Here is a 25,623-nt window from a genome sequence, read left to right on the forward strand (position 1 = left end):
GAATCCTGGCATTAGGGTATGTTTAAACAATCTTGATCCCACTCTATTGATAATTGGTGGAGACTGGCTATCACAATTTGTCAATCAATCAATCAATCAATAGCATTTATTCAGCAGCTACTGTGGGTAATACACTGGACTGGCAATTTAGGAGAATGCCTATACACTTGGGTCTGTAGCCCTTAAGCAGTTTGATATCCATCCCATCTCAGGCTCCACAGCACTTGTAAATATATCTTCAGTCTCTACCCTTTCTATTTTTTGTAACTTATTTTAATATATTTCTCCCCTATTAGGCTGTCAGTTCCTTGAGGGGAGGATCATGTAAGCTTCATGATGCCAGGGATGGTGTCTTCACCTCTACTGTGCTCTCTAACCAATCAACCAATAGTATTAAAAGAGTGTTTGCTGTATTGAGCACTTGGGAGAGTACAACAGTGTTATCAGACACATTCCTTGCCCACAACAAGCTTACAGTTTAACAGAAAGCCTATCGTCAAATGGAGGAACAAGGGAAGGGAAGAGTGGGTAATTGAATATATAAGTGCTTAAATCATAGACTATAATAATGATATATGAATACGTTTTAGGAGTTCCATGACTATGTTAATCTTGAGCTGATAGCTGAGAGGCTATTATCCGGGGGGGGGGGGGAATTTATTGGAGAAAGCCCCCTGGGAGAGGTCAGATTTCAGAAGAGATTTGAAGATGGAAAGAGCTGTAGTCTGGCAGATTTAAAGGCGAGGAACTCATGGGGAGAATCCAAATTTATGTTAATGTATGTCTCCCTCTCTAGACTGTAAACTTGTGGTGGACAGGGAATGTGTCTGTTTATTGCTCTACTGTATTCTCCCAGTTGCTTACTATATGCTCTGCACACAGTAAGTGTTCAATAAATACAGTTCAGTGAATTTGAACAAAGGACCAGAGGCAAGAGAGGTAAGACTGAGTAAGAATGGAAAGGCTTAGATTTCCTGAAGAGAAGCATAGAGAGTAAACTAGGGAGCACTGCACGAAGAGGACAGTTAAGAAAGAAGGAAAGGTATGGTGGGGAGCTTTATTACAGAAAGACATGGGTACACAGTGCAGAGATTCAAACAGGGGAGAGATTGAACAGAACAAGATTTTAGGAAAATGTAGCAAGGAGAGTCTCAGGATTAGGAACTGAGGTTTGCTGCTTTACTGACCTGTTGATGCCCTGTTCCTCCATCTATATAATGGGCTTAATAAGCATCATGAAAGTGCTTCCATTATTTTGTAGAAAAAGCACTCTAAAAGCTCCTTGTGGACAGAGAATGTTTCTCTCCAATCAATGGTATTTGTTAAGCACTTCCTTTGTGCAGAGCACTGTACTAAGTGCTTCTGCTGTACCTTCCCAAGCAGTTAGTAGAGTGCATCGCAACTAGTAAATACCAAAATATTTTTTTTAAGACATTCTAAAGGGTGAATATTCGGGCTTTCCAAAGAACAGACTGATTTGCTTGACCAGAGTCTCTACAATTTATTATTATTATAATAATAATGATAATAATGGCATTTGTTAAGCACTTACTATGTGCAAAACACTGTTCTTAGCACTTAGCAAGGTGATCAGGTTGTCCCACGTGGGGCTCACAGTCTTAATCCCCATTATACAGATGAGGTAACAGGCTCAAAGAAGTTATGTGACTTTCCCAAGGTCACACAGCAAACATGTGGTAGAGCTGAGATTAGAACCCATGACCTCTGACTCCCAAGCCCCTGCTCTTTCCACTGAGTCACGCTGCTTCTCTAATTTGTTTTTAATCTTTTTTTTCCTCATTGTGATTGTCCTTACCTTATATTCCTGGATAATTCCATTTTGATGATCTGGAGGAGGAGGATCCCAGGAAATGCTGATACTTGTGCTATTGTGGCTTCCGACTGTCAGCACAGTGACGGACTGTGGCGGGGCGCTTGGGGCTGAAAAAAGAAGAAGGGAGATAGAGAATCCACACGTGATTTTCAATATGTGAGCATTCATTTTGCTGGCCTAGGGTAAGTGTATAAAATTCACATTTCTTGCAGGCCTGAATATTAATTCACTGCTGGGCAATGACAATTTTGAAAAATGCTTTCCTAATGTGAGGAACAGCACTGAATGAAACTGCAGTAAACATGGAATCAATACTGACCATTGCTGTGCTTTTCTAGAACTCGGGGACATTTCCCAAAGAAAATTCTTGCAATGCATAAAATTAATGCCTGCTAAAGTAACTAAAACTTGCTAATCAATTTGCCCTAATTGTGTATTTAGATCTTATCTTGCCTGATTCGATATGCTCGATGAATCCCAGGGGGAAAATTCACATTGGTACAAATGTAAAACAAAAGGGAGCTTTAATTCCACACAGCCGTTGACTTCGGAAAAAGGAAGCGATAATCAGTAGAGATATTCACTGTAGTTTCATCATTCTCCTTCCCCCTCAGGTTTCTTTCTTTGTAACTTCCACAGTAAACAAGGGATGAGGCAGGGGAAGGAAGAGATGGGGTGGAAAATCTGTCCACCCATCCAATCCCTTCCAAGAGAAAAGAAAAGCAGGAAGAGATGAGAAAACAGTCCGGTGAAGGCTGTGAGCTGAAGATGGAGGAAAGAGAGCGGCCTAGCCTAGTGAATAGAACAGAGGCCTGGGAATCAGAAGGACCTGTGTTCTAATCCCAGCTTTGCCATTTTTCTGTTGTGTGAGCTCAGGCAAATCACGTAATTTCTCTGTGCCCCAGTTACCTCATCTGGAAATGGGGATTAATACTGTGAACCCCATGTTGGACAGGAACTATGTCCAACCTGATTAGCTTGTATCTACTCCAGTACTTAGTACAGCAACCAGCACATTTTTGTGAGCCCGCTGTTGGGTAGGGACTGTCTCTATGTGTTGCCGACTTGTACTTCCCAAGCGCTTAGTACAGTGCTCTGCACACAGTAAGCGCTCAATAAATACGATTAATTGATTGATTGACTGACCTCAAGCTTTTTTTCTCAAACTCGTTTTCCTCCTCCCCAATCATCTTTTTGTCTCCCCAGCTTCTCCTCTCCTTTTTGGCAGGAGAATAAAATCCTCTAAACAGATGAGTTACATATACCCACCTCTTAATAGATTAGGATGGCCATAGCCATCCTTTAAAACTTGGCCTTAAAGCCAAAAGTCCCTCAAAGCAAAGAAGAGAAGAGTAACTTCAGGAGCTACTATGTTAAGATGGAAATCATCAAAAAGCAGCATGGCTTACTGGAAAACGCAGAGAGTTTCCTGCGAGTCTCGGGACCTGAGTTCTAATGCTGCCTCCACTGTTTGCCTGCTGGCTGACCTTGGGCGAATCACTTAACTTCTCTGTGCCTCAGTTTCCTTAACTGTAAACTGGGGATTAAATATCTGTTTTCTTTCCTAACAATCAAATCATCGATCAATATTTGATGAGCACTTACTACGTGAAGAGAACTGTACTAAGTGCTTGGGAGAGTACAATACAATAGAGTTAGCAGAAATATTTCCTACCCATAACAAGCTTACAGTCTAGTAGGGGAGACAGATATCAATATAAATACACAGCAGCGTGGCTTAGTGGAAAGAGCACAGGCTTGGGAGTCAGAAGCTGTGGGTTCTAATCCCGGCTCGGCCACTTATCAGTTGTGTGATTTGGGGCAAATCACTTAACTTCTCTGTGCCTGAGTTACCTCATCTGTAAAATGGGGATTAAGACTGTGAGCACCACATGGGACAACCTGATTACCTTGTACCTACCCCAACGCTTAGAACGGTGCTTGGAACACAGTAAGCGCTTAACAAATACCATCCTTATTATCAATACGCGATTTAAAATATGTACATAGGTGTTGTAGAGGTGAGGGTAATAGCAAGTGCCCCAAACTCATAAGACCGTGGGTATAGATGATGCAGAAGGGAGAGGGAGATGTGGGCAAAAAGGCCTTAATCAGGGATGGTCTCTTGGAGGAGATGCAAACTCAGTAATCATTTGAAGGTGGAGAGAGTGGTGGTCCAGCATATATGGAGGGGTAGGGAGCTCCAGGCTAGGGGGAGGATGTGGGAAAGGGGTCACTTGTGAGACAGACCAGATTGGGGCACAGTGAGTAAACTGGAGCTAAAGGAGCACCAAATGGAACAGGAACTGAGTCTGATCAGACTGTTCTGCATCTACTTAGTTCAGGGCTTGGAACGCAGTAAGCGCTTAACAGATACCACATTATATCACCATTATGGCCACATTGCAGAAACACTAGGTTAAACCAATCAGCCAGGCAGGAGGACAGTTAAAATACTCTCTAAAAAAGAGTGAATATCACCATTGTCCTTATCTAGACATTTCCTTCAAGAATATTTAAATTCCAGTATCCAACCAAACACCTCAATGATCTTGACAGATTTAATGATTCATCTGAGTAAGGAGGGAACTGCAATAGTCTATACAGACCCTTCAGTCATGTGAGTCTCCTCATACGCACTACATATATATACACAAAAAACCCCCCAACACACTATTATTCCTTATTTTTTCTCTTGGAGGTAATATCTATCAAGACTCTGGCACCATGATATAAATTAAACCACTTGTCTGACAGTGCTGTAGGTATTAAATAGACCACATTGAGAAACAACATTTTTTAAACCATTTTCTCATTTCCCTTGCTGCTGGCCTGTAGAGAACACCATGCCCGATTCTTGACAGGTCAATTATTCCAGTGCTCAGCTTCTTCCCTTAGAAGGGACGGAACTCAAATCGCTGCTCATCTTTCCCAGATATAACCCAACTGAATTCCATTTGTTACCTTCACAAGGCCGAGGAGGTAAGCGATGAATGGATCCTGAATGGTTACAAATGTCTGATCTACAGGAAATGTCTAACTGTGGCAATATTGATTTTTGGAAGGGGCCTCAAATGTCACATTCCAGCCTAGATAAGCTTGCTTTTTCTTATTAGTGATGGTCTTTGATAGGGTTAAGCTTTCAGAAATGGCCAAACGGAAATCTTATCACTCTTGTGTAATTTTTCTTTAGCTTTTTTTATTACGCTTGTCTAATGACTCTTTTAAAAAGATATTTTTCCCGAACACTCTCCCAGATTTGGCTGTTACAACTGCTTTCGTAGTATTACTGTGATTAGACTAGACACTTATGATTAAAAAAAAACTAATTTGAAATGTTTTACCAAGCATGAATATGGAAATAATTGCAAAGAGAAATGAACAACCTCATTGAAATGTATATAAAATTACAGCTATCCTATAATTTTAAAATGCTTATGGGGCTAATTTGTGTGATGTGCTTATGAAATAGAACAGTTAAATACTGGACCTCAAAAATCTTACAATGCCTGGCATTTGACCACTGCTGCTATAGCTTTAGTGAAGGAGAAACTGGTAGAGACTAGTACAAGACTATATAAATCTTTTAGATGTTGTGACTAACACATATAGGAAAGCAAAGTTCAAAAGGTCTTCACTATAAAAAAAAGATATTGAGCCTAAGAAAGGGACCTTAAAAATTGGAAATCACCTGATTTGTCCCCTGGAGAATGATGATATAAATGGAAAATGCCACTCCTTGGATGTTGTAGTCATGAACACCAGATAACATGTAGTTTCCCCCCACCCTACACCCTGTTATCTAGAAGCTCGTAATATTGAACTAAATCAAAATCCAAAACCAACTGTGGGTAGTATGGAGAAAACCTTTGAGGAGGAGGAAAAAGTGATGGGGCTTTAAATATCATCCAGATAGTGCTAGCCCAATAAACCTTTAAAAAATGTATGTAATTCTCAGAAACAAAAAACACCCTCAAACTGCATTGAAAGTAACTTTTTCTGAGCAGTTTAAGGGGTCAACAATGGCAACGTGCTTGCCGTATCCACTGATAAAGACAAATGTGGTGAGGGAGGAAAAGAAATGAGATATCCGTACTTGAACTAAATAACTCGTATTTGTGGCTACAGCCCAGCCCCAAGGGCATGTGATTAAATAGCACACAGGAACTCATGCTGTTCAATCAAAGCATCTATTAATAAAATTTTATTTGGAAATGCTGGAAAACTTACATGGAAATGTCTGCGGCAGAAAACCTTTAGCAGAACACACAAATGACAAATTGCCCTTGACTGGACTGTGAGCCCGTTGTTGGGTAGGGACCGTCTCTATATGTTGCTGATTTGTACTTCCCAAGCGCTTGGTACAGTGCTCTGCACACAGTAGGCACTCAATAAATACTACTGAATGAATGAATGAAAATAAATGTAAAAGAAAGACCCGCGCTTCGACGTAGTACTAACCTTCTTCTGTGGTGCGGGCGGACTTTGATTCACTGTCCATTCCCTGAAACTCATTGAAATATGGCCGAACTTTGATCTCATAAGAAACTCCCTTTTTCAGATTGACTAGAACGGCACTGCGCTCGGTAGGGACCTTGACTTCCAAATTATGCCATGCCGATGGGGACTGTAAGGCAGACATTTGACGATACATGACTCGGTATCCTTGAATGAACTGGGATTGGCGGTCAACCTGGAAAAGGAGACAAATGGCACTTACTCTGGGACATACAAATTAAACAGACAATACGTTGTTTTTCTTATATCATCAAGTTCAAGAAATGAAAAAGCTAGAACCTACTTCATTTCAAAATAAATTTCTAATTTCTGCCACATCCCGAAAGCAAAACAGTTAATGACTGGCATTGAGTTCACCAGCCTATTGTTAAAATTAAAGGCAACTTTACTTGTGGGTCTGCTTTTTTTAAAGTTATTTCTGTGATTATGATAGCATTTCCACTCTCCAATATACTGTGCAGGAGGTACTCTTCAATTAATTGGCCAACTTCTAAAACTCTGGCCTCAGCACTGGCACAGACATGGATTTGATGAGTAAAAAGGTGATGTAATCTTCTGAAGAAAAAGGTTTCACATGTAAAAAAACCCTAATATCAGCCTCTATATTCTTTGCAATTTGGCTCACTCATAACTGGGATTTCAAGGAAGTTAAATAAGCAATGAGATCCACAGAAGAAAACAATGACCTAAATTGCTTCCTGTTTTAGTAGACTAAACAATCTGGTGCTGTTTATTATTATTATTAATAATAATAATAATAATAGAATTATTAAGCACTTACTATGTGCAAAGCACAGTTATAAGTGCTAGGGAGGTTACAAGGTGATCAGGTTGTCCCACGGGGTGGTCACAGTCTTAATCCCCATTTTTACAGATGAGGTAACTGAGGCACAGAGAAGTTAAGTGACTTGCCCAAAGTCACACAGGGCAATTGGCGGAGCTGGGATTTGAACCCATGACCTCTGACTCCAAAGCCCATGCTCTTTCTCACTGCTTCTCTTTTCTGTTTGAGTGCCTAAAGTGTTTCTGCAACTCCAGAAGAAAATGGGCCTTTTGGCATTGGGTTTTTTTTTTTTCCATTATATTCACTGCCTTCGGGATCAAAACAGTTTAATATACTGCCACATTCCTAGCAAACTGTGATTTGCACAAGAATATATCCATGTTCTCTTGACCCATTAAAATTCCAAAGCTTCTTTTATTATCATATTCAGGATTTTTTTTTTTCAAATATCATAGGAGAAAAGTTGCTACTTGAGATCTTCTCTATCATTTAACAAAACAAATTCACTTGAGAAAAATCAAATAATTTCTTATTTTGGGGGTGGGAAAAGGGATAAGGAGATCAAAAGCAATAAGATGATAAAAAGGCAGCATATCAAATGATTATTCTCTATCTTCACATTTTAATTCAAAACGTTTCTTAAAACACTATACATTGAAGGAACCACTCACTACTTTTAGAATTGCTAATCGGCAAAACACAAAGTGATGCAGAGAAGAGACACGGATGGGGGATGAGAAAGAGAGAGAAAGAGAGAGAAAAGGACAGAGAGAGTGCATGTTTGCTGGTTGGTGGCCCGTTTTTCATCTGAGCCTCATTTGTAAGGATATTCTAGCCCATCAAAGATTTTGTGGAATTAGTGCTAAATTTGTTTGGGGTTATGTCAAGATTAAGTGAGCCCAGGTCTGAAAACCATGACCCGGAGCTCCTCCAGCCTTTACTGACTCAACCACATTCTGTCTGCCCTATTTGATGTGTTCTTAAGCAGAGACTGGGTCGTTCTGAAATCTTAAAGCAAGACAAACAAGAGGCAGAACCTTAAATTTACGAGAGCCAAACAGAAATACCTTTCATCAAAACTATCACGGTTAAAAACCTGGCAACATATGTTACAGCAACATTAAGCTTGCATTTTATAAACTTCTCTACATTCACTTTAAGTGAATTTATGCACTGAAACAGAGACATAATTCACAATAATAGGTTGTTAATACTGAAAGAAGCAAGCTGTGTTTTTAAGACGAACATTAAGCAGCTGTTTCCAGATGAAGGGAGTCTGTAAATCAGGGTAAATTGGTTTTATCCATGTTTGACTTTCATTAATTAAATGTTTTACGGACGCAAAGACTTTATGAACCTCATGTTTACAACAAAGCATTGCTTTGCACTCTTCACTATACTCAGCCTTAACCCCCACTATAATGGTGACCTATATGGTAATTACCCACTGAGTGTTTTAATTGATTTGTGCAGTTACTGAAACTCTCTGTGAAAACACAATGAAACAGGTAGAAAAAAAATTAAATGTCTTAACATGCTATATTAATACACAACGAAGCTGTTTTAAATAGAATCTGCATGACAACTCAGGTATTTCAGTTCCACAAAGCAGAGCCTGCAGGTGATATTATTAATCGAGACATACTATTTCAGATATTTACAAACCACCTCATTCTGAGCGGCACATTCTTAGTTTACCTTGTGGGACTGCAATTCACTTCCCAACTTCTAAACATGCAAAAGTATCGATAAAGAAAGGGACTTTTCTAATTAATTGAACACTTTAGAAAGGAAATGGTAGAACAGGGTGGCTCTGTAAAAAGCTCCATCGCACCACTTCTCTTTCTCTAGCTTTTGTAAATCACTCTCCTTCTGCTCACTGGTTAGTGAGGAAATACTGAGGGTTTTTCACTTCCATCCTTAATGAGAGGTGAACTAGTCCCACGCCTGTTTTTGGTCTTGTGAGAAAAAATATGGCTTGGGGAATCAGAGACTTGGATTGTTCTGTAAACAGGGGGATGCCTACTGGTGAGGAAGGTTTCTGCCTGCCTACTCATTTATTATCCTCTGTTATCCAGATGGATCAGAGAAGCAGTGTGGCTCAGTGGAAACAGCATGGGCTTTGGAGTCAGAGGTCACGGGTTCAAATCCCAGCTCCGCCACTTGTCTGCTGTGAGACTTTGGGCAAGTCACTTCACTTCTCTGTGCCTCAGTCACCTCACCTGTAAAATGGGGATGAAGACTGTGAGCCCCACGTCAGGGACAACCTGATGACCTTGTACCTATCCCAGCACATAGAACAGTGTCTGGCACATAGTAAGTGCTGAACAAATACCATTATTATTATTATTATTATCATGATGGGCAGGAATGAAAGAGTGTGAGTGGCACAGCACCAAACACCATTCATTCATCGTATTTATTGAGCGCTTACTGTGTGCAAAGCACTGTACTAAGCGCTATACCATCTCTATAATCAATCGATCTGTACAGATTCTCAGTCCTGAAGCTGAAGGGCTAAAGCTTGTCTCTGTTCAGCACAAACATCAAATTAGGAAACACTGAAAATATCCCATGTTGCCTACACTTCTTCTATTCTGGTCACTGCTGTAACTGCTCTCTAGGAAGAGCACTCTTCACGAAAGGAAACCATAAGTGATTCACGGATTGATGTGCAAAGCAAATAATAGTTTGCCCCATGCAGATTTGGACCAAAAAAGTAGTATTTCACTAGAAAATTACTTTCAATAACAGCCAGGCAGTAATGGCTAGTGAGGGAGTAGAATAATAAATCATTTTGCTTGGCTGGCGTGCAGGGCAGGGAAGCCAGAGAAAAAGGGAAATTAGGTAAGTGGATGCTAGAGGATAGCACTGGGGAATGAACACATACAAACAGCAGTGAAATCTTAGGAAAATGAAGGCAGTCAATGTGAATCTTGAGAAAATGGAGGCAATAAAGCAGTATTAAAGGTGCATCAATACAGTTTAGGAAGACTTACTGTCCAGGTGACTTGAACTGTGGTGGGAGTCAGTACAACTGGGTTATGAAGGCGCACAATGACATCGCCCAATTCTTTCTGCACTTGTCTATGGTCCACGCCTTGAGCCGGTGGGCTGATATCTGTTGATTTATACCCATTGACAAGATATTTCATTGAGGAAATTACATTAAGTAATCCAACAATTTCTTAAGACGCTAAAGGTGTCATCCAGTATGGCACAACAGAACCTCAACATGAAATTAGACGATAGTGGCATATATAACACAAACCATGCAAAATCCGACTAAAAGAATGTCATATTATACTACTTTTAAGTCTGAAGTGGAATGTTATATAAGGCACCAAAGGTCTAAATACAATAGGGCTTCAAATAGACTGTAAACTCTTTGAAGGCAGAGATTGCGTCTACCGATTCTATTGTTGTCCCCCAAGCTTTTAGTTCAGTGCTCTGCTCACAATAAGTGCTCAATAAAGACCATTGATTGATTGATTGATTTGGAGAGGATGAAGTGTTAAACTCAGAACTTAATTGCTCCACAAAGCCAGGTAAGAAAGGTAGACTGCAGCAAATCATCATCAACATCATCAATGGTATTTATTGAATGCTTAATCTGTGCAGAGCACTGTACTAAGTGGTTGGGAGAGTGAAATACAACAGAGGAGGCAGACACACTCCCTGCCCACAATGAGCTTACAATCTAGAGGGGGAGACGGACATCCATTTAAATAAATGTTGATAATTTATAAACAAATGCAGTCACTTCATGCTTGGAGGTTGCAGTCTTCCATTGGCTTCTGGAGAGCAGTACTTCTCTTCAGATTCCTAACCAGGGGGAGGCTTTACCTTCTTCCCAAACTGTCTCATTTCCACTAATCTATTAAGTATATTTGTTATAAAAAGCTTAATGAATAGCAACTAAAACCCACTGTAACCAAAACAGAAATGATTTCCCTCTCATCCAGGCTAAATATTTTAATCAATTGACTTGATTTATAATTCTATAAATGCAATACAAAAATGGAATTAATTAAGCTACAATGTATCTTCCTTAGAAATACCAAATTATCTTAAGGCTATGACATTAATATAAACTGAAAGGAATTACAGGTACTAGGTACATTTTCTTCCCTATCTGCGGGAACATAATATTAACATACTTGAGACAAAAGAGTATATTCAAACTGGCATCTTCCTAATATATCACTGTAGATTTTCACACAAATTGGAAGAATTACAATTAGCTAAAGATTTTGTTTTGCCTTGTCTTTGTCTTTCACTTCTCACAATGACAATAAAGCTCTATCAGTTTTTATGAATATTTTATTTCAAGGAGCATCCTTTCATGTCTTTTGTAGCTACCTTTCTTTCCTGGCAGATGGAAAACCCATATACATTTCTAGTAGGCACATGATCTTTTGTGATTCTAACTGTAATCGATGGCCTATTATTCTTGAACTCATCAAAATAACTAATTTTCAGATTGTGTGGGAGTGAACAGCTTTTGAAAATGGAAATCGCCACAGAGTGTAACTAACAAAAATGGTGTTTTTCTTAAACATTGAATATCTTCCTGCCTATGTCAGCCTGGAAAACAGTCCTGATATCCAGATCCAAAATACATTTTCTTATTAAAAGTGCATCATAAAGACATATTCAACGGCTTTAGTTTGTTTTTAAGAATGGAACTAAGTTTCATTGTTAATCTGTAAGTAAGAAGTTTGGAAAGATGTACCTAAATCAATAAAGTCTTGTGGTATTTGTTAGTTACTATGTACCAGGCACTGTACTAAATGCTGGGGAACAGATACAAGGTAATCAGGTAGTACTTAATCCGCTCACCTATAATAGTAATTGGCATGTGCTCTGATGAATTTGTTACAGTTCAATCATAGCAATAATTTGGGTCACTGTTTCCTCCTCTAGCCTTCCACAGTGGTTCAATTATAAATTAAGAAAATAAAGCAAACTAGAACTATTTGGACTCCTGGAATGGACAAATGTAATTTTTTTTTCCTGTAACTTTCCTAAGGTCTTCCAACTCCTTGTTAAGATTTCTCCTCCTACCCCCACCCTCAGATAGGCTTTTTACTTCTGTGTCATCTTAGAAAATTAATCACATTATTGCTTAGAGAACAATAGCAAAGTGGCATTTCCTTCCTCTCTTGACTGTCATCATGTCAGCACCTTTAAAAAGTCACATGATGATTTTATTTCACCCAATTACTCTAAGGCACCCTTCTTCATTATAATAGCATGCTGGTTACTAGCACTGAATTGCACTATAATTATAATACTATTTTACACATGTACAGTACTTTACATTGAATAAAAATACTACTTGGTATCAGTTTTTGAACAAAGACCTTTATAAGAAATCATTAACCCTTTATCAGCAATGCCTTGTTAGACTTACAATAGACAAATAACAGACATCCTCCCCATTTTATGCTTCATTTTGCTAACTAGTAGAAGGAGACTGGAGGAGAGCAGATAAATGTGCTCTTAAGGCGCTGGATGCCAAGACTCATTTTGAGGTTAAGGAAAACAGAGTGGTGGTCAAAAGCTCTCAAAGAGACTCCACTACTAAAGGGTAGGTTTCAATTATTCATATCAAAATGAGAGAAAATGCTGGGAAGATGTACATTTCTCTATTTGAAAGATTCCTTCAGACTGCTACATTAAATTGAAGGTAAAGCAGGTCAAGTACCTACATACAAGATGAAGCTGAGGTTGAAGAGATTATCTCCAAATTTCGAATGACCAATTTTTGCCACACTTAACCCAATAAGGTGGGGAAAAGGGGTGTCTTTTCCCATGAATTATTTTAAAGTCTTAATTCATGGATTTGCTTTGGCTATCGATGACAGGCAGACACGATAATTTACCAAAAAAAAAAATGAGCCAGTAGCATGAAAAGCTTCAAGCACCTCAGGAAAAATGAGCAATTGACTCCTCTCTCAGCCACAAGATGTGAGCTGATGAATAGTAGGAAGCAAGAGTCTAAACCCAGTCTGCTTTTCTGTTTCTTGACACAGTTCCTAAATTACCTTGTGTGCGGACCGGATCTGACATGGAGCTCGGATCGCTGAGACCTTGTGAGTTGATTGCCCGCACCATGAACAAATAGATCGTATTGGGTCGCAGTCCCCTTACGGTGAAAAGGGTCGTCTTTACGTGGTTAGCTACAGTTTGCCAGCTATTGCTCACTGACTGGCTAAAATGAAAATATAATTGAAGGTTACAGTTAAAACATGGCCGGGGTTGAATTTTAACGACAAACAAGATTAATGGCCGAAAATGGAGAAAAGCAAAACACGAAACACTTGAAGTTTTCATCTCAGTAAATGAAAGACTGACCAGTTCAGTTAATACAACAACAACAACAAAGTCAACCCCATCAAACAGAAATGCCATGCAGAAATAAATTAAACGGCCCAGTAGATGTGACAGCCTTTGCTAATGGACCGCAGACTTCTAAATGAATACCTGCAAAAAGAACAGAAGCTGAGAATCGCAGCAGCGAATCTCAACAATAAGTGCTTCCCCATTTAATATATAACTTTGAAAAAAATTAACCTGTTGAAAGAATAAATGGTCTATAGAATAAAGCCAATATATTTTCCAGCTATACACTATCCTTTCTTTGAATTAATTCTCCATGCTGTATTGCCACAGAGCCTTCTAAAACTACATATCTGCAAAAGGAAAAAAAAAACCATGAAATGAACATTTCTAATAAGGCTACAGTTTTAATGAAATGGCACCATACACTAAGAGTGATCTCTCATCTTTCAATAGTGAAATAGCTTTCAATCTAAGTGCATGGAGCCCTTCGGAGTCAATGATGAGATGCCATTTTTACAGCACTTTATCTAAGGTCAAATGGCTGTTTTGTTAAGGATGAAGAGAGAATTTGATTTCCCTGGATGTCAGATGTTGATTTTTTTTTAGAAGTTCTCAAGTCTCAAAATCTCAAAATTATCCTAAAAATACTTAACGTTTTTATGACATAAAATATACTAAAACAAATTTATAAAGCAGAATTTGCGGGATGATTAATGCCATAATTTCTAACAGTTTAGCTACTAAGACTATATATGGATAGGCAAAACTAGCAGATGAGTGGAAGCACAGCTGCTAAACCCGTGTTGAACTGAGATATGACCAAGCTTTCTGCTTAGAAACAGTAGCAGGTGGCTAATGAAAATTAAAAGTCTCATCTTTAGATAAATCCTGAACTCCATTACAACAATGATAAGATTTTTAAATGATTTTGTAGAAAATCGCAGATCACCGGACTAAGACTGGAAGTGAAATTCCAAAGGGAAAAAAGAAAGATCAGAAATTAAAATGTTTTACATACCTAAATGCTTCAATAATGTATGCACTAGCTGGAAGACTTCCAGGGGCACCTGGCTGCCAGGACAGGGTCACGCTGTTCTTTGTAACGTCAGTAACTTGAGGTTTGGATGGTGGCCCTGGTAGGTCGTTTAAATCATAATTTTTACTGACTGCCGCTCCGGATTCTGTAGAGGCAAATGTAGAGCAGTTGTGATCACCTAGGATATTATAATTTTGCAAGAAGGCCAATTTCAAATAGTTTGAGTGAAATTTTAAGTTGCCACCACTTATCCGGCAAGTGGAATTCAATGGCTTGCAGTCTAGTGAGCTGGTCAAAGATTAAACATAGTAGATAGAAATTAGGACCGACTGATTTTTTTTCATTTCTGAATCCAAAGTTCATGAATAATGAGTACTGGGTTCCAAAATATGCATAGCAATCCTAAGAGATATCAAACATTATACCTCGAACTAAGAGGAAATGCTGTTACTTTACGGCTCAAACCTCTGTTATGGAACCACCTAAAAATTATAGCCTGCTTTGCTGTTTAGAAATGAATATCCATTTTACACTAACATAATATAATCAATTAACTCTAAACTCCCGAATTAGACCTCTACCATGAATAAGCTCCACTCAAGTTTTTTATGCAGCCTATTCATATGTTTCCAATAAAATTCCCTGGGAACTCACCTGTGACCTCTAACACAGCACTCCAGGATGTCTCTCCACTCGAACTTGTAGCCACACATGTGTAAGTGCCAGTATCAGATATCTGCAGTGCATTAAAAATAGGGCCAGTGTTAAGTGCTTTACATTCAATTTAAATGGATTGATCTTCTTCCATTTCATTAAAAATATAACAGTAGTAGTAGGCTGTCAAAGTTGGGCATAAAAACGTTATCACTGACAGATAATCTGAATAATGTAATTTTCTGGAGATGAAATGTTAAAAGATTTTTGGAATCTAACTTTGCAAATGTGGGGGGCGTATTGCTTTGATACTGGAAATAATACCATTTAGAATGTCATTCTCTGAATATCCTCCCTTTCACAGATCTCCACTATGACTCTGAAGTGAGAGAAGTGTTCACGATACAGCCTCTATTTTACAAGCTAATAGATATGGCCATACAGGTAAAGCACTCTTAGAGGCTGCTAAAACTTTCTTTGTTTTGTCTAGTCTGCTTTATCTTCGGCTCAACAGAACACAGGCATGGCTAATTTGAAAAGAAAGAGAAAATGCAGCAAGTGGAGGGTGAAGGGAGAAGAAAGGAAGGGACACTTTCATCAAAACAATTTAGAACAAGATAACCAGGGATATTTTGGAAATTGTAAAGAAGACAAATGCCTGACTAGGAGAGACAATTACTAGGTACTGAATATCCATGACTTGGAATGCTTTCTCAGATCCTAAGATCCTTAGCAAAGCCCAAGGCCATAGGGAATACATCTGTGGCCTTGTCCGACAGTCAAGGTCAAACTACAAGGTTCACACCCCAGTTTATATGTGAACATCACAAATGCTGAACACAGAGAACTGCATCAACCAGGTTAACTGATCTGAAACAGAGAGGCAGGAAGCAACCCTGCATGATGTACCATCATGAGACTATCCAGGGAGACCTAGTTGAAATATCAACCAAAGCAGAGCAATAAGGGGTGATCGATATGGAGCAGGCACCAATAATATAGAGCTTGGTCCAACTGATTATTCAATGTGTGTCCTTTGGTTTAAGCATTCATTACAGCAACTTTCTTACTGCTGTCTGCCTCCAGTCTCCCCGACATTTAATAGGTGGTAAAAACCATCCATCACCTTACTCCAGGTGTATAATGTGGGAGGAGGGAAAATATAGGCAACCAAGAAATAGACAACCCCTGTTCTGACAGCTAAAAAAAAAAAGCCTCTCATCCTTCAGACCCACCTATTATAAACCTTTGTTTCAACTGAAAATCCCAAAGAATTATGATCATCAGAAACCTGCCATTTGAGTTTGCAAGCCAGACTTACTGAACATAGTTTGGGGATTAATGAGTTATTCATTTGGAGAGTGTGTGCGTGAAAGGCTGTACAGTTTTTTCCCTTTTACCGTGCTGTTGAGAAGGAGCTCTCCTCTTGCAATTATGCCCAAATGTTAGAAGAGGAATGTTTAGGAAATATTTCTTAACTGCATCCTCTTGTCATAGTGTGGAGGTGTGAGAAAGACATTAGCCACTGAGGTTGTTTTTAATGAGTGCGGAAAGCTATTCCACTTCTCAAAAATGGAAGTGGTCGAGTCGGCTACCAATTAGCCAGACTAAAGCAGACTAGACCCGTGCCTGATGTACTATGCCCTGTATGCTACAGTGATTTTTTGCATTAGCGAGCTTAATGGAAAAAATCAGAGAAAAGAAATGCAGAGAAGCTGAATGCCCTACAGAAACTCATTCTTGACTCATGGGTTGAAAGAAGTTTGAGAGGCATCGTTCACTGCCTTGAAAGGGTCGAAGGAGTGGTTTTTTCACTTTGGAACTATTGAGGAAATAATGTTCCCCCAAATCTGAATGTTGTTTTCATTACACTTAGCACCTCGACCATTCCAGCTGTGTTTAGTTTTTCCTTTCATCATAAATACAAATTACCTCTTGCCCGTTCACCCAACTTGCCTCCCGCCCTTTTACTGTAACATTAGCAGAATGGGAATTTTTTAAAAAAGAGATTAATGTGCTGGTACACTCCAGCACCTTCTTTGCTGTTTCCATAGTTGGCTCCAGACAAATCCCCAGGAGCCTCGGGCTCAGAGAAGGCTGTCAATGTTCTCTAAATTTGTTGAGACCATCGGGCTCCCACCTTTAATTGCGGCTTTCCAACACTACTGGGGATCTCGACTACTCAAGCACACCCTTTAATCCAGCTCTACAGTAAAAATGCATTAACCTCTCTGCCCTGAGCCAGCCTTTAGCCCAGAAAGAGAGGTTAAATTGTTTACTCAAGTAAAGCTAGCATTAATTTTTTAATAAATTCCATTTTCTTCAAAGGAGGTTACCAATTAATTTATGAACGGTGATGAGACAGTGACAGAAGAGGAAACACAAGAGGTTATTCAGTTTCTTCACCAGCTCCCTCTCATCATACCCTTTTTCTAATTTCATAAAAAGTACGTTTTCATTTTATTTTCTTTGAAATTGAAGTCTTATTTCAAATGTATAATCTCTCTCAATTGTAATACACACCCAGGGTTTATATACTGTTTTGAGGGGAGCAAAACCACACATATTGTGAAATGGAACACAGGAAAAGTTTAGCTTGGGACATCTACTGTTCCAAATGATTTATAAAGGTGAGGACAAATGTGCTCTGGAATATGATTATCATGATGGTATTGGCTAAGCGCTTACTATGTGCCAAGCACTGTTCAAAGCGCTGGGGTAGATACAAGGTAATCAGGTTGCTCCATGTGTGGCTCAAAGTCTTAATCCTCATTTTACAGATGAGGTAACAGAGGCACAGATAAGTTAAGTGACTTGCCCAAAGTCACACAGCTGACAAGTGGCGTAGCTGGGATTAGAACCCATGACCTCTGACTACCAAGCCCATGCTCTTTCCACTAATCCATGCTGCTTCTATGCATAAAATGTATATCTGTAATTACAAAAATCACACTATAACCATCTGTATGACACATATGAAGCACTTTTGCCTTCATAAATGGAATATTCGTTTTCAGATCAAAAACTAATTCTGTGACCTTAAGCTTCTGGATTAAGGTCACACAGTCCGTGAAATCTGTCTCATGGCATCTTATACTTTCAAATCAGTAGATGTCCAATAAATCCCCCCCAGCCAAATGAGATTGTTCATGATGTTGATGATGATAATGATGATCTTTTGGTAGTCATTTTTTATGTCGCATGCATTTGGCTCAATCATTTTCTCATTGTGGAGCCTTTGGCAACTAATTGGCTTACTTTGTGCTTCTATTTCTGCTGCAAAGTGGGGATAATGATGTCCCACAGGAGGTACGTTGGAAAGCGCGGCTGAAATGCAGCAACTCATTTAGACTTGCTCTATGCTGAGGTCCTTATCTTGAATTGAATTAATCAAATCCACTTATCGCATTACTTACCCGTAAATTCTTTATCTGCAACGTCCCTTGGTCTTGGATAGATAATCTTGAATCTCGGCCCAGAAAAGTGAATCCTTCCTTTAACCAGCCGATAACAGGAAGGGGCTCGCCAGTGGCTTTGCACTTCAGCAGTGCTGTCCCGTCAACTGCTAAGGTCTGATTGGCTGGTCCTTGTAGAATGATGGGTGGAGGTCTTTCTGTTAAAACTTAACGATAAGAAAGTTGACAAACAGATTTACCTTAAGAAATATTTTATATTTTTATAAGGAAACTGTCGATGCTCACCTTAACACTATTATCATCATTATTGTATTTGTTAAGCACTTACTATGTGCCAAGCGCTAGGCAGAGACAAGGTTATCAAGTTAGACACAGTCCCTGTCCTGCTTGGTGCTCACAGTCTCCGTAGGAGGAAGTGGGATTTAATACCCATTTTTCAGATGAGGGAAATGAGGCATAGAGAAGTAAAGTGACTTGCCCAAGGTCACATAGCCGGTACATGGTAAAACTGATATCAGAACCCAGGTCCTCTGAATCCCAGGCACATGCTCTTTCTATGAGACCATGCTCCTTTACATAAGAAAGAATGCTTTCTGCTGCCACAGGACACATAATTTCATGAGTTCACTCACATTATTTAGTAATTTTGACAGCGAGAGTACTCTGGATTTTTTGGAAAGAGTATGGCTTAATCATATTGAAATGAAAACAGAAAATGTGGACTACTTGTATTTATTCATAAATGGGGGCTGTTAATTATATCGTTAATAGGAATCTTTTTTTAGGACGGTATTGGTTGCTCATGTCCTTCCATTTATTCTCGTTTCACCGTTGTTCCTCATAGGTAGGGAAATCCTTTCTGCCCATAACACCACAAGCTTTCCATAATTTCAGATTGTCCTAGATGATCAGAGGAATAGCAGGGAGTTCATATTTAATCAATTGAGTTTAAACTCTCTTATTAAATCATTGCATCCTATTTAAATCTTGGGCTGACTACCTGCAGCTATTAGCATTTGATTTCTCATTCATTCCTTCAATTGCATTTATTGAGCACTTACTATGTGCAGAGCACTGTACTAAGAACTTGGGAGAGTACGATGCAGCAATAAACAGACACATTCCCTGCCCACAATGAGTTTAGAGATATATGCCATAAAAATGCTGCAACTAACAACTTTCTAACTAAGGAACATCACTACTCCACTACCCAGGGGGATATCTTGAACAGAAAATAAATGTTCATGTCCACTTTTTTTGGAAGAACACTTTTTCATAAATAGTTCTACTATAGAACCCATTTCCTGTACCATCTGTTAAGTAGAAAAAATAAATCTATTTTTGTCTGACTTATGCAGTGTTTAAAGAAAGATTCCGCTGACATGGTGAAACATTGTATTGTAAACTAGTTGTTTAGTTTCCAGCCCACTGAGGTTTTGAGTCTTTGAACAATGGCTTCGCTCTCTAATGGGAATAATACAAAGTAGTGAGCTCATACAATTTATAGGCAAGATCACTGCAGACTATATCTCACCTGAAGTAGGGTTCTCCACTTTGAGTCAGGACATAACAAAACATAATCATAACTACAATTCCATCCCATCCTGTTGTATGATACACTACTGCAGTTCCCCAGACCACTCTTTTCATTCTAAAATATTTGTCTCTATTGTAATGGGGTTGTCATGATCTCTGCTATTTCTGAAATAAATTACACAGTAATTCTAATTAAGTAGAAATATGAAGACCCTGGGAGATGGGTTCCTGTGACCCATTTAGCCACAAGACCATTTTTCTAGGGCATAAAATTCACTGTCATTGCTAGTCTAGAAGTAGATCTGTGCACCTAGGTTGGCAATGCACCTCAATTTGGCAACTGCAATCACAGGAAATTGAACCCAGAAAATATTTTGAAGTATCCAGCAATCGATCAACAGTATTTCCTGAGCGTTTATTTTGTGCAGAGCCCTGTTATTAAGTGCTTGGGAGAGTTCAATAGAGGTAGAAGATACCGCCCCACCCACAAGAAGATTGCAATCTATAGGAAGAGTCAAATGTGTCCCAAACTCCAGGTACTACTTCAGGCATGCAAAGTTTCTAAAGACAAGGAACCCCAGAATACACAGCTGGATCCAGAATGCTTTCCTACTGCCATTTTTATTTGGATTGGCATTTCTAGTTAGGAAAACAAGAGACAGTATCATGGCATAAACCCATGTGGTCTTAGAGTCTGAAAAGCCATACAACGAATCCACCCACTTACAGTTTCCCCCACCACTGCCTCTAGAAGAAGTGATGAGGTTGTTAGTGATGGGGAGAAATGCTAGTGCTGGGATAATTGAACTATAGTGGCTGAAAGCTGTCACACATGTGGAAGGGTTTGGGTAGTTAGAATCCTCGTTTGGATCAGTATATCAATATTGGCCTTATTCTGCAAACTGATAAACTTTTCCCCTCACGCACTTTATCAATCAATCCTATTTATTTGTTGCTTACTGTGGCCAGAGCACTGTACTAAAAACTTGGGTGAGTACAATATAACGGAGTTGGTAGACATGATCCTTGACAATCAGGAGCTTACAGTCTGGGAACTTCCATTTTTATTCAACCAAGGTATCTATCAACAGATGTCTACTATTCTATGATGGCATATTTTTTTAGGTAGAAACACACAGGATGCCTTAGGCATTTTCTGAAATGGGACCTGTTGTTGGTCAATAAATGAAACAGGTAGCCCTGCCCTTATTCGTGAGGGTCCATTTTCAGTAGAATTCATCTGGCAATGATGATCTGGGTCAATAATGTGGGTGGGTGAGAAGTAAAAATTTTTTTAAAAAAACTGATGATGCCCAGGGAAGCACACATTACCTTGAATATTGCTTAAGAACTTCAAAATTGCCTCACGGTCTATATAGCCACATACAAATTATACAGAGATTATATTACATATACTATATATGTGGCTCTCCTATCTATTTCACACACTTGGATTCAATAAGGATGGAAGCAGGAGGCTTTGTGGGGGGCGGTGTGGAGGGGAGGGTGGAGATGCTACTATTCATTCAATATCACTCAGGAAGTGTATTCTACATTATATAAAACAGCAAATGAGTTTTTAATTTTAGATCCAGAATCTCCTTCCTGCTGTTTGATATTTGGGACACCTATATATATATCAGAAGAGTTACATAGGTATTTTGTCATTATTTTCCTCATTGTAAATGCCCTACATTCTTTACATGCTGCCACAGGACATCTAATTAGTTTTTTCTTGTTTACTGCCCAAATGAATGGCTCATAACCCTTTAAATTAATCAATAAAGTAATTGAAAATCTCCTGGCCAGAGGGAATCTCGGTTTCAAGGATGTTATGGGTGAAAGGCTACTACAGGTTTCCATGACACTAAGGTCAAAGGTTAAATGAACACTCAGGGCTTCCAGTCGCCTGTGAAACATAGAATGATCTTCATAACTACGGATTGTCTATCCTCAACCAAGCAGTCACAGGATTCAGTTTTGACATTCATTTCCCAAATACATTCCCCCCAAAACTGGGTGTTTTTTCAAGTTTCTCTTTTAGAGTAGGAACAGGTATTTAAGTCAATGGCTCTAATTCCCTGTGAACATTTAAGTATTTGCTTGAATGAAGGAGCTTTCATTACAGCTTCACCATACTACACTTGACACCGTTCTCTACCCCTCTTGCACATGAAGGCAAAAACAAAAATCTCTATTCTTTTAATGATTTTTCTATTTAAATCAAGATGAAACCATGAATTTATGCTACGGTCTGTCAGAAAAGATGCAAGATTGAAAATTTACGTATATTAAAGTTTTTTATAGCTCCGTAATCAGCAAAATTATCACAACTCAGCATATTTCATCATCACGTCTTCTCATGTGAACACTTGAGTTAAAAATATTTCCAGTGAAAACTTCATAAAAGTGCTAAACTGTAACAACAGAAACATTGCTTCATATGGTATAATTAAGCACTTGTTTCCTTGAGCATGACATATGTTTTCATTCTGTATTGGAATTTCAATTGGATCTAAATTACTTTGGATCAAGCAAAAATGCGTTCAAAACGAAAATGATGGTTGTCTATTATTAAATCATTAACCAAACTGAAAAATTCTCGGCTGTGGTGTAAAATTGAAATCACCAGTCAACATGAGGAAAGTTGATGTTTAAATTTGTACCCACTGGTAACTGTGTTTAGATTCCCATATTTTTTAAACCCCAAAATTACATTTCTGTACTGTCAGAATCAATAATGTCCATAACCTCTCCTCAGTGTTGGCTGCTAAAGGATCTCTTTGACTTTTTGATTGCTTCCTTAAGTAAAAATCAATGTATGAATTGATATCCAATCCAGCGGTTTCCAAATGTACTGAACTGTCTGAATCATAAACTCATTCCATTGAGGTGCATCCTTCATCACTCAGTTTATCTTGGCCTGAGAAATGAAGCTAAAATCAGATGTGCTTTGGTAATACCCCAAGTTGACACTGACTTATAAGATTTAATAAAAATGGACTGCGTTTCCTGTGATTTCATCCGTCAAGCCTGATTCTGAAATTCCACCTTTTTCATGAAGAAAACTAGCAGGAAGATTAACGTGCTCTCTTTTTTTATGGCACTGTTGACTCCCTGAAATTGATTTTGTTTTTCTTCATCACCAGCTCTCAGCTCGGGCACTGTTTTTGTTTTTTTTCCCAATAGTTTTGCTTTTTTTAAATGCTACATGTAGCTACGCTACCACAGATACATGAAAACAGATACACTGAAAAATTTTGAGTAGGGTTTGAGAAGAGGAGAAGAGATCTGCATGTCATTAGCTCTGACTTGGACTTAACTCTTCTCAGGTACCGTGATCAGAATATATCAAAAGTAGAAACAGGTGAGGCTTCAGTTACTCATTATCTTTCCATATTTTAAGAAGAGATTTAAAGACAAGGTGGACCCAGACCTTGCCTGTCTGAAGGGAGAATTTCTCATTGCTGATACCCTTGAACCCCCCTTTTCTTTTGGCCCCACAGCAGTAAATCAGCAGGCGCAACCATTAACAGTTCACCATCCTCTCGGCCAATGTTGGTCTGTTCTATTTATTCCAGTCACAGTCAAGGCACTGAATCAGACAGCACCATGGACAGATATTAGAAAATACTGCCTTTCTATTAATTTTAAATGACCCTTTAATCTACATGTAAATTTAAATTGTATGAAAATGCATCATTTTGTCAGAGAGAGACAGGGAAGACCCAGAGAGGTCACAGACCGAAGGTTAAGCTTAAATCTCTCAGAAGGAAATGTAAGGAAATGAGATGTTGGTAAAGCAATGAGGACAAGGAAGAAATGATCCTTCCTGGGCATGAAAATAAGGCAGGCTACAGAAATCAAAGAAAAGCCTTCAGGTTCATTCAAAAACTTCTGGCAGATGCCTGACCTTCTGGCTATCATTAATGAGAAGTCAAATTTCTTCATCAACCATCTTTTCACTCGAACTGTGAACACGGTGGGGGTCTATGTAATTCTTAATCTAGGCATACAGAGCACTTTCAATGGAAAAATTGCTCCAAGGCTGTCAGGGAGTATTTAAATAAATTAGGGAAGGTACTTACAGCAATACCATGATCTCCTAAACCAAGAAGACTTTTATCTCCATTTTCCTCACCAGTACTGAGGGATGCATTGGCTTCTCCTGTTCAATTCCCTAAATCCTTTCTCAAGCCATCAGACTACAACATGAGAGGAGGAGGATGAACTGAGATTCAGTTCCAAATTGAGGAAAACTTGATGATGATTTTTCCCTCTCCTTAATTTTCCTCCTAACCTGGAATCTTGAGTTCAGATGAAACTCCTAAAATACACTCACTCACTCACTCACTCAATAGATCCTGCACTTATGCTGGGGTTTTCTTCAAACCGTGACATCTTATATCTTAGAAAAACAAATGGTTTGGAATCTGAATTTCAGGATATTATGGGAGCATGCTGAAGTTAAAAGAAATACATTTTCTTCCTTCTCATCCCATTAATATCAAAACATCTGAACTTGAAAGGGAATCAGAAATATTATCTCTATCAGCAATTATTTTCTAGACTAGGTACTATAGTCAATTTCAGTTAGAAACTGGAAATCTTAGATTCTTACCATCAGTAACTTCCAACTGAGCCTTTGCTAAAATGCTCCCGGCAACAGTTAAGGCCTGACATATGTAGTAGCCACCATCAGACCGCTGAATGTTTGTGATGGTCAGATCCCCCGTTGGTGACACTGAATATCGGCTGTTGGGTTGCAGAGGTTGGTTTGGAAAGAGAAGATTCTGTGGGAGAAAATCAAAGTGTCAACATGCCATTACGGCTTTTGATTAGATAGGAAGAAGAAAAAAGAATGCACAAGTAAAGACATTTGAAACAAAAATAATTATCTGGAATTCTTAGTGAAAAACAATTAGAATAGATTAGAATCATGAGAACAAATTTTACCTCTACTGAAATCAGCCGAGATGTGGGAAGACACGGTTGCCTGAGACAATCCCCGAATTAACCCGCATAAACTGAAATTTGATCTCACGTTTCACCCGAGTAACTAGGCTAACATTTCATGCTTCTCTTAAAAGGCTTGCTAGTTTTGGATGTAGGACATCTCTAAATTTGAATCAATCAAGCAATCAATAAAATTTACTGAGCACTTACTCTGAGCAGAGCACTGTACCAAGCATTTGGGAGAGTATATAGAGAATACATTACACTTCAAGAAAGATGATGGTTCCACTTTAAATAGGGACACAATTGAAAATTAATGAAGGACTAACAGCCAAGACCTGAAGCATGTCTAAAACTTTCTGAACTTCTTATCTTTCCACCCAAACCCTATTCTACTGCTCACTTTCCCATCACTATTGATAGCACCACCTTCCTTCCAGTCTCACAAGCCCATAACCTTGGTATTATCCTTGAATCTTCTCTCTCATTCCACCCACATATTCAAGCCGTCACTAAACGCTGTCAGTTCTACCTTCACAAA

At 38.8% G+C, this 25,623-nt stretch overlaps 1 protein-coding gene across 12 annotated transcripts in view; it reads right to left on the reverse strand.

The window, feature by feature from the left end:
• Positions 1–25,623, reverse strand: part of ROBO2 (roundabout guidance receptor 2) — a 1,226,656-nt gene that overhangs the window by 71,045 nt on the left and 1,129,988 nt on the right. For all 12 annotated transcript variants that reach the window (XM_038766056.1, XM_038766059.1, XM_038766055.1 and 9 more), the window contains 8 exons: positions 24,748–24,919; positions 18,591–18,796; positions 15,175–15,256; positions 14,503–14,665; positions 13,187–13,353; positions 10,136–10,257; positions 6,296–6,527; positions 1,817–1,941 (listed from right to left, as the gene is read on the reverse strand). In XM_038766056.1, the coding sequence (XP_038621984.1) occupies positions 1,817–1,941; positions 6,296–6,527; positions 10,136–10,257; positions 13,187–13,353; positions 14,503–14,665; positions 15,175–15,256; positions 18,591–18,796; positions 24,748–24,919 (1,269 nt within the window). The remainder of the gene's footprint in view (positions 1–1,816; positions 1,942–6,295; positions 6,528–10,135; positions 10,258–13,186; positions 13,354–14,502; positions 14,666–15,174; positions 15,257–18,590; positions 18,797–24,747; positions 24,920–25,623) is intronic.

The sequence above is a fragment of the Tachyglossus aculeatus genome, chromosome 24 (genome assembly GCF_015852505.1).
Source record: "Tachyglossus aculeatus isolate mTacAcu1 chromosome 24, mTacAcu1.pri, whole genome shotgun sequence".
In the NCBI taxonomy this organism is placed as follows: Eukaryota; Metazoa; Chordata; class Mammalia; order Monotremata; family Tachyglossidae; genus Tachyglossus; species Tachyglossus aculeatus.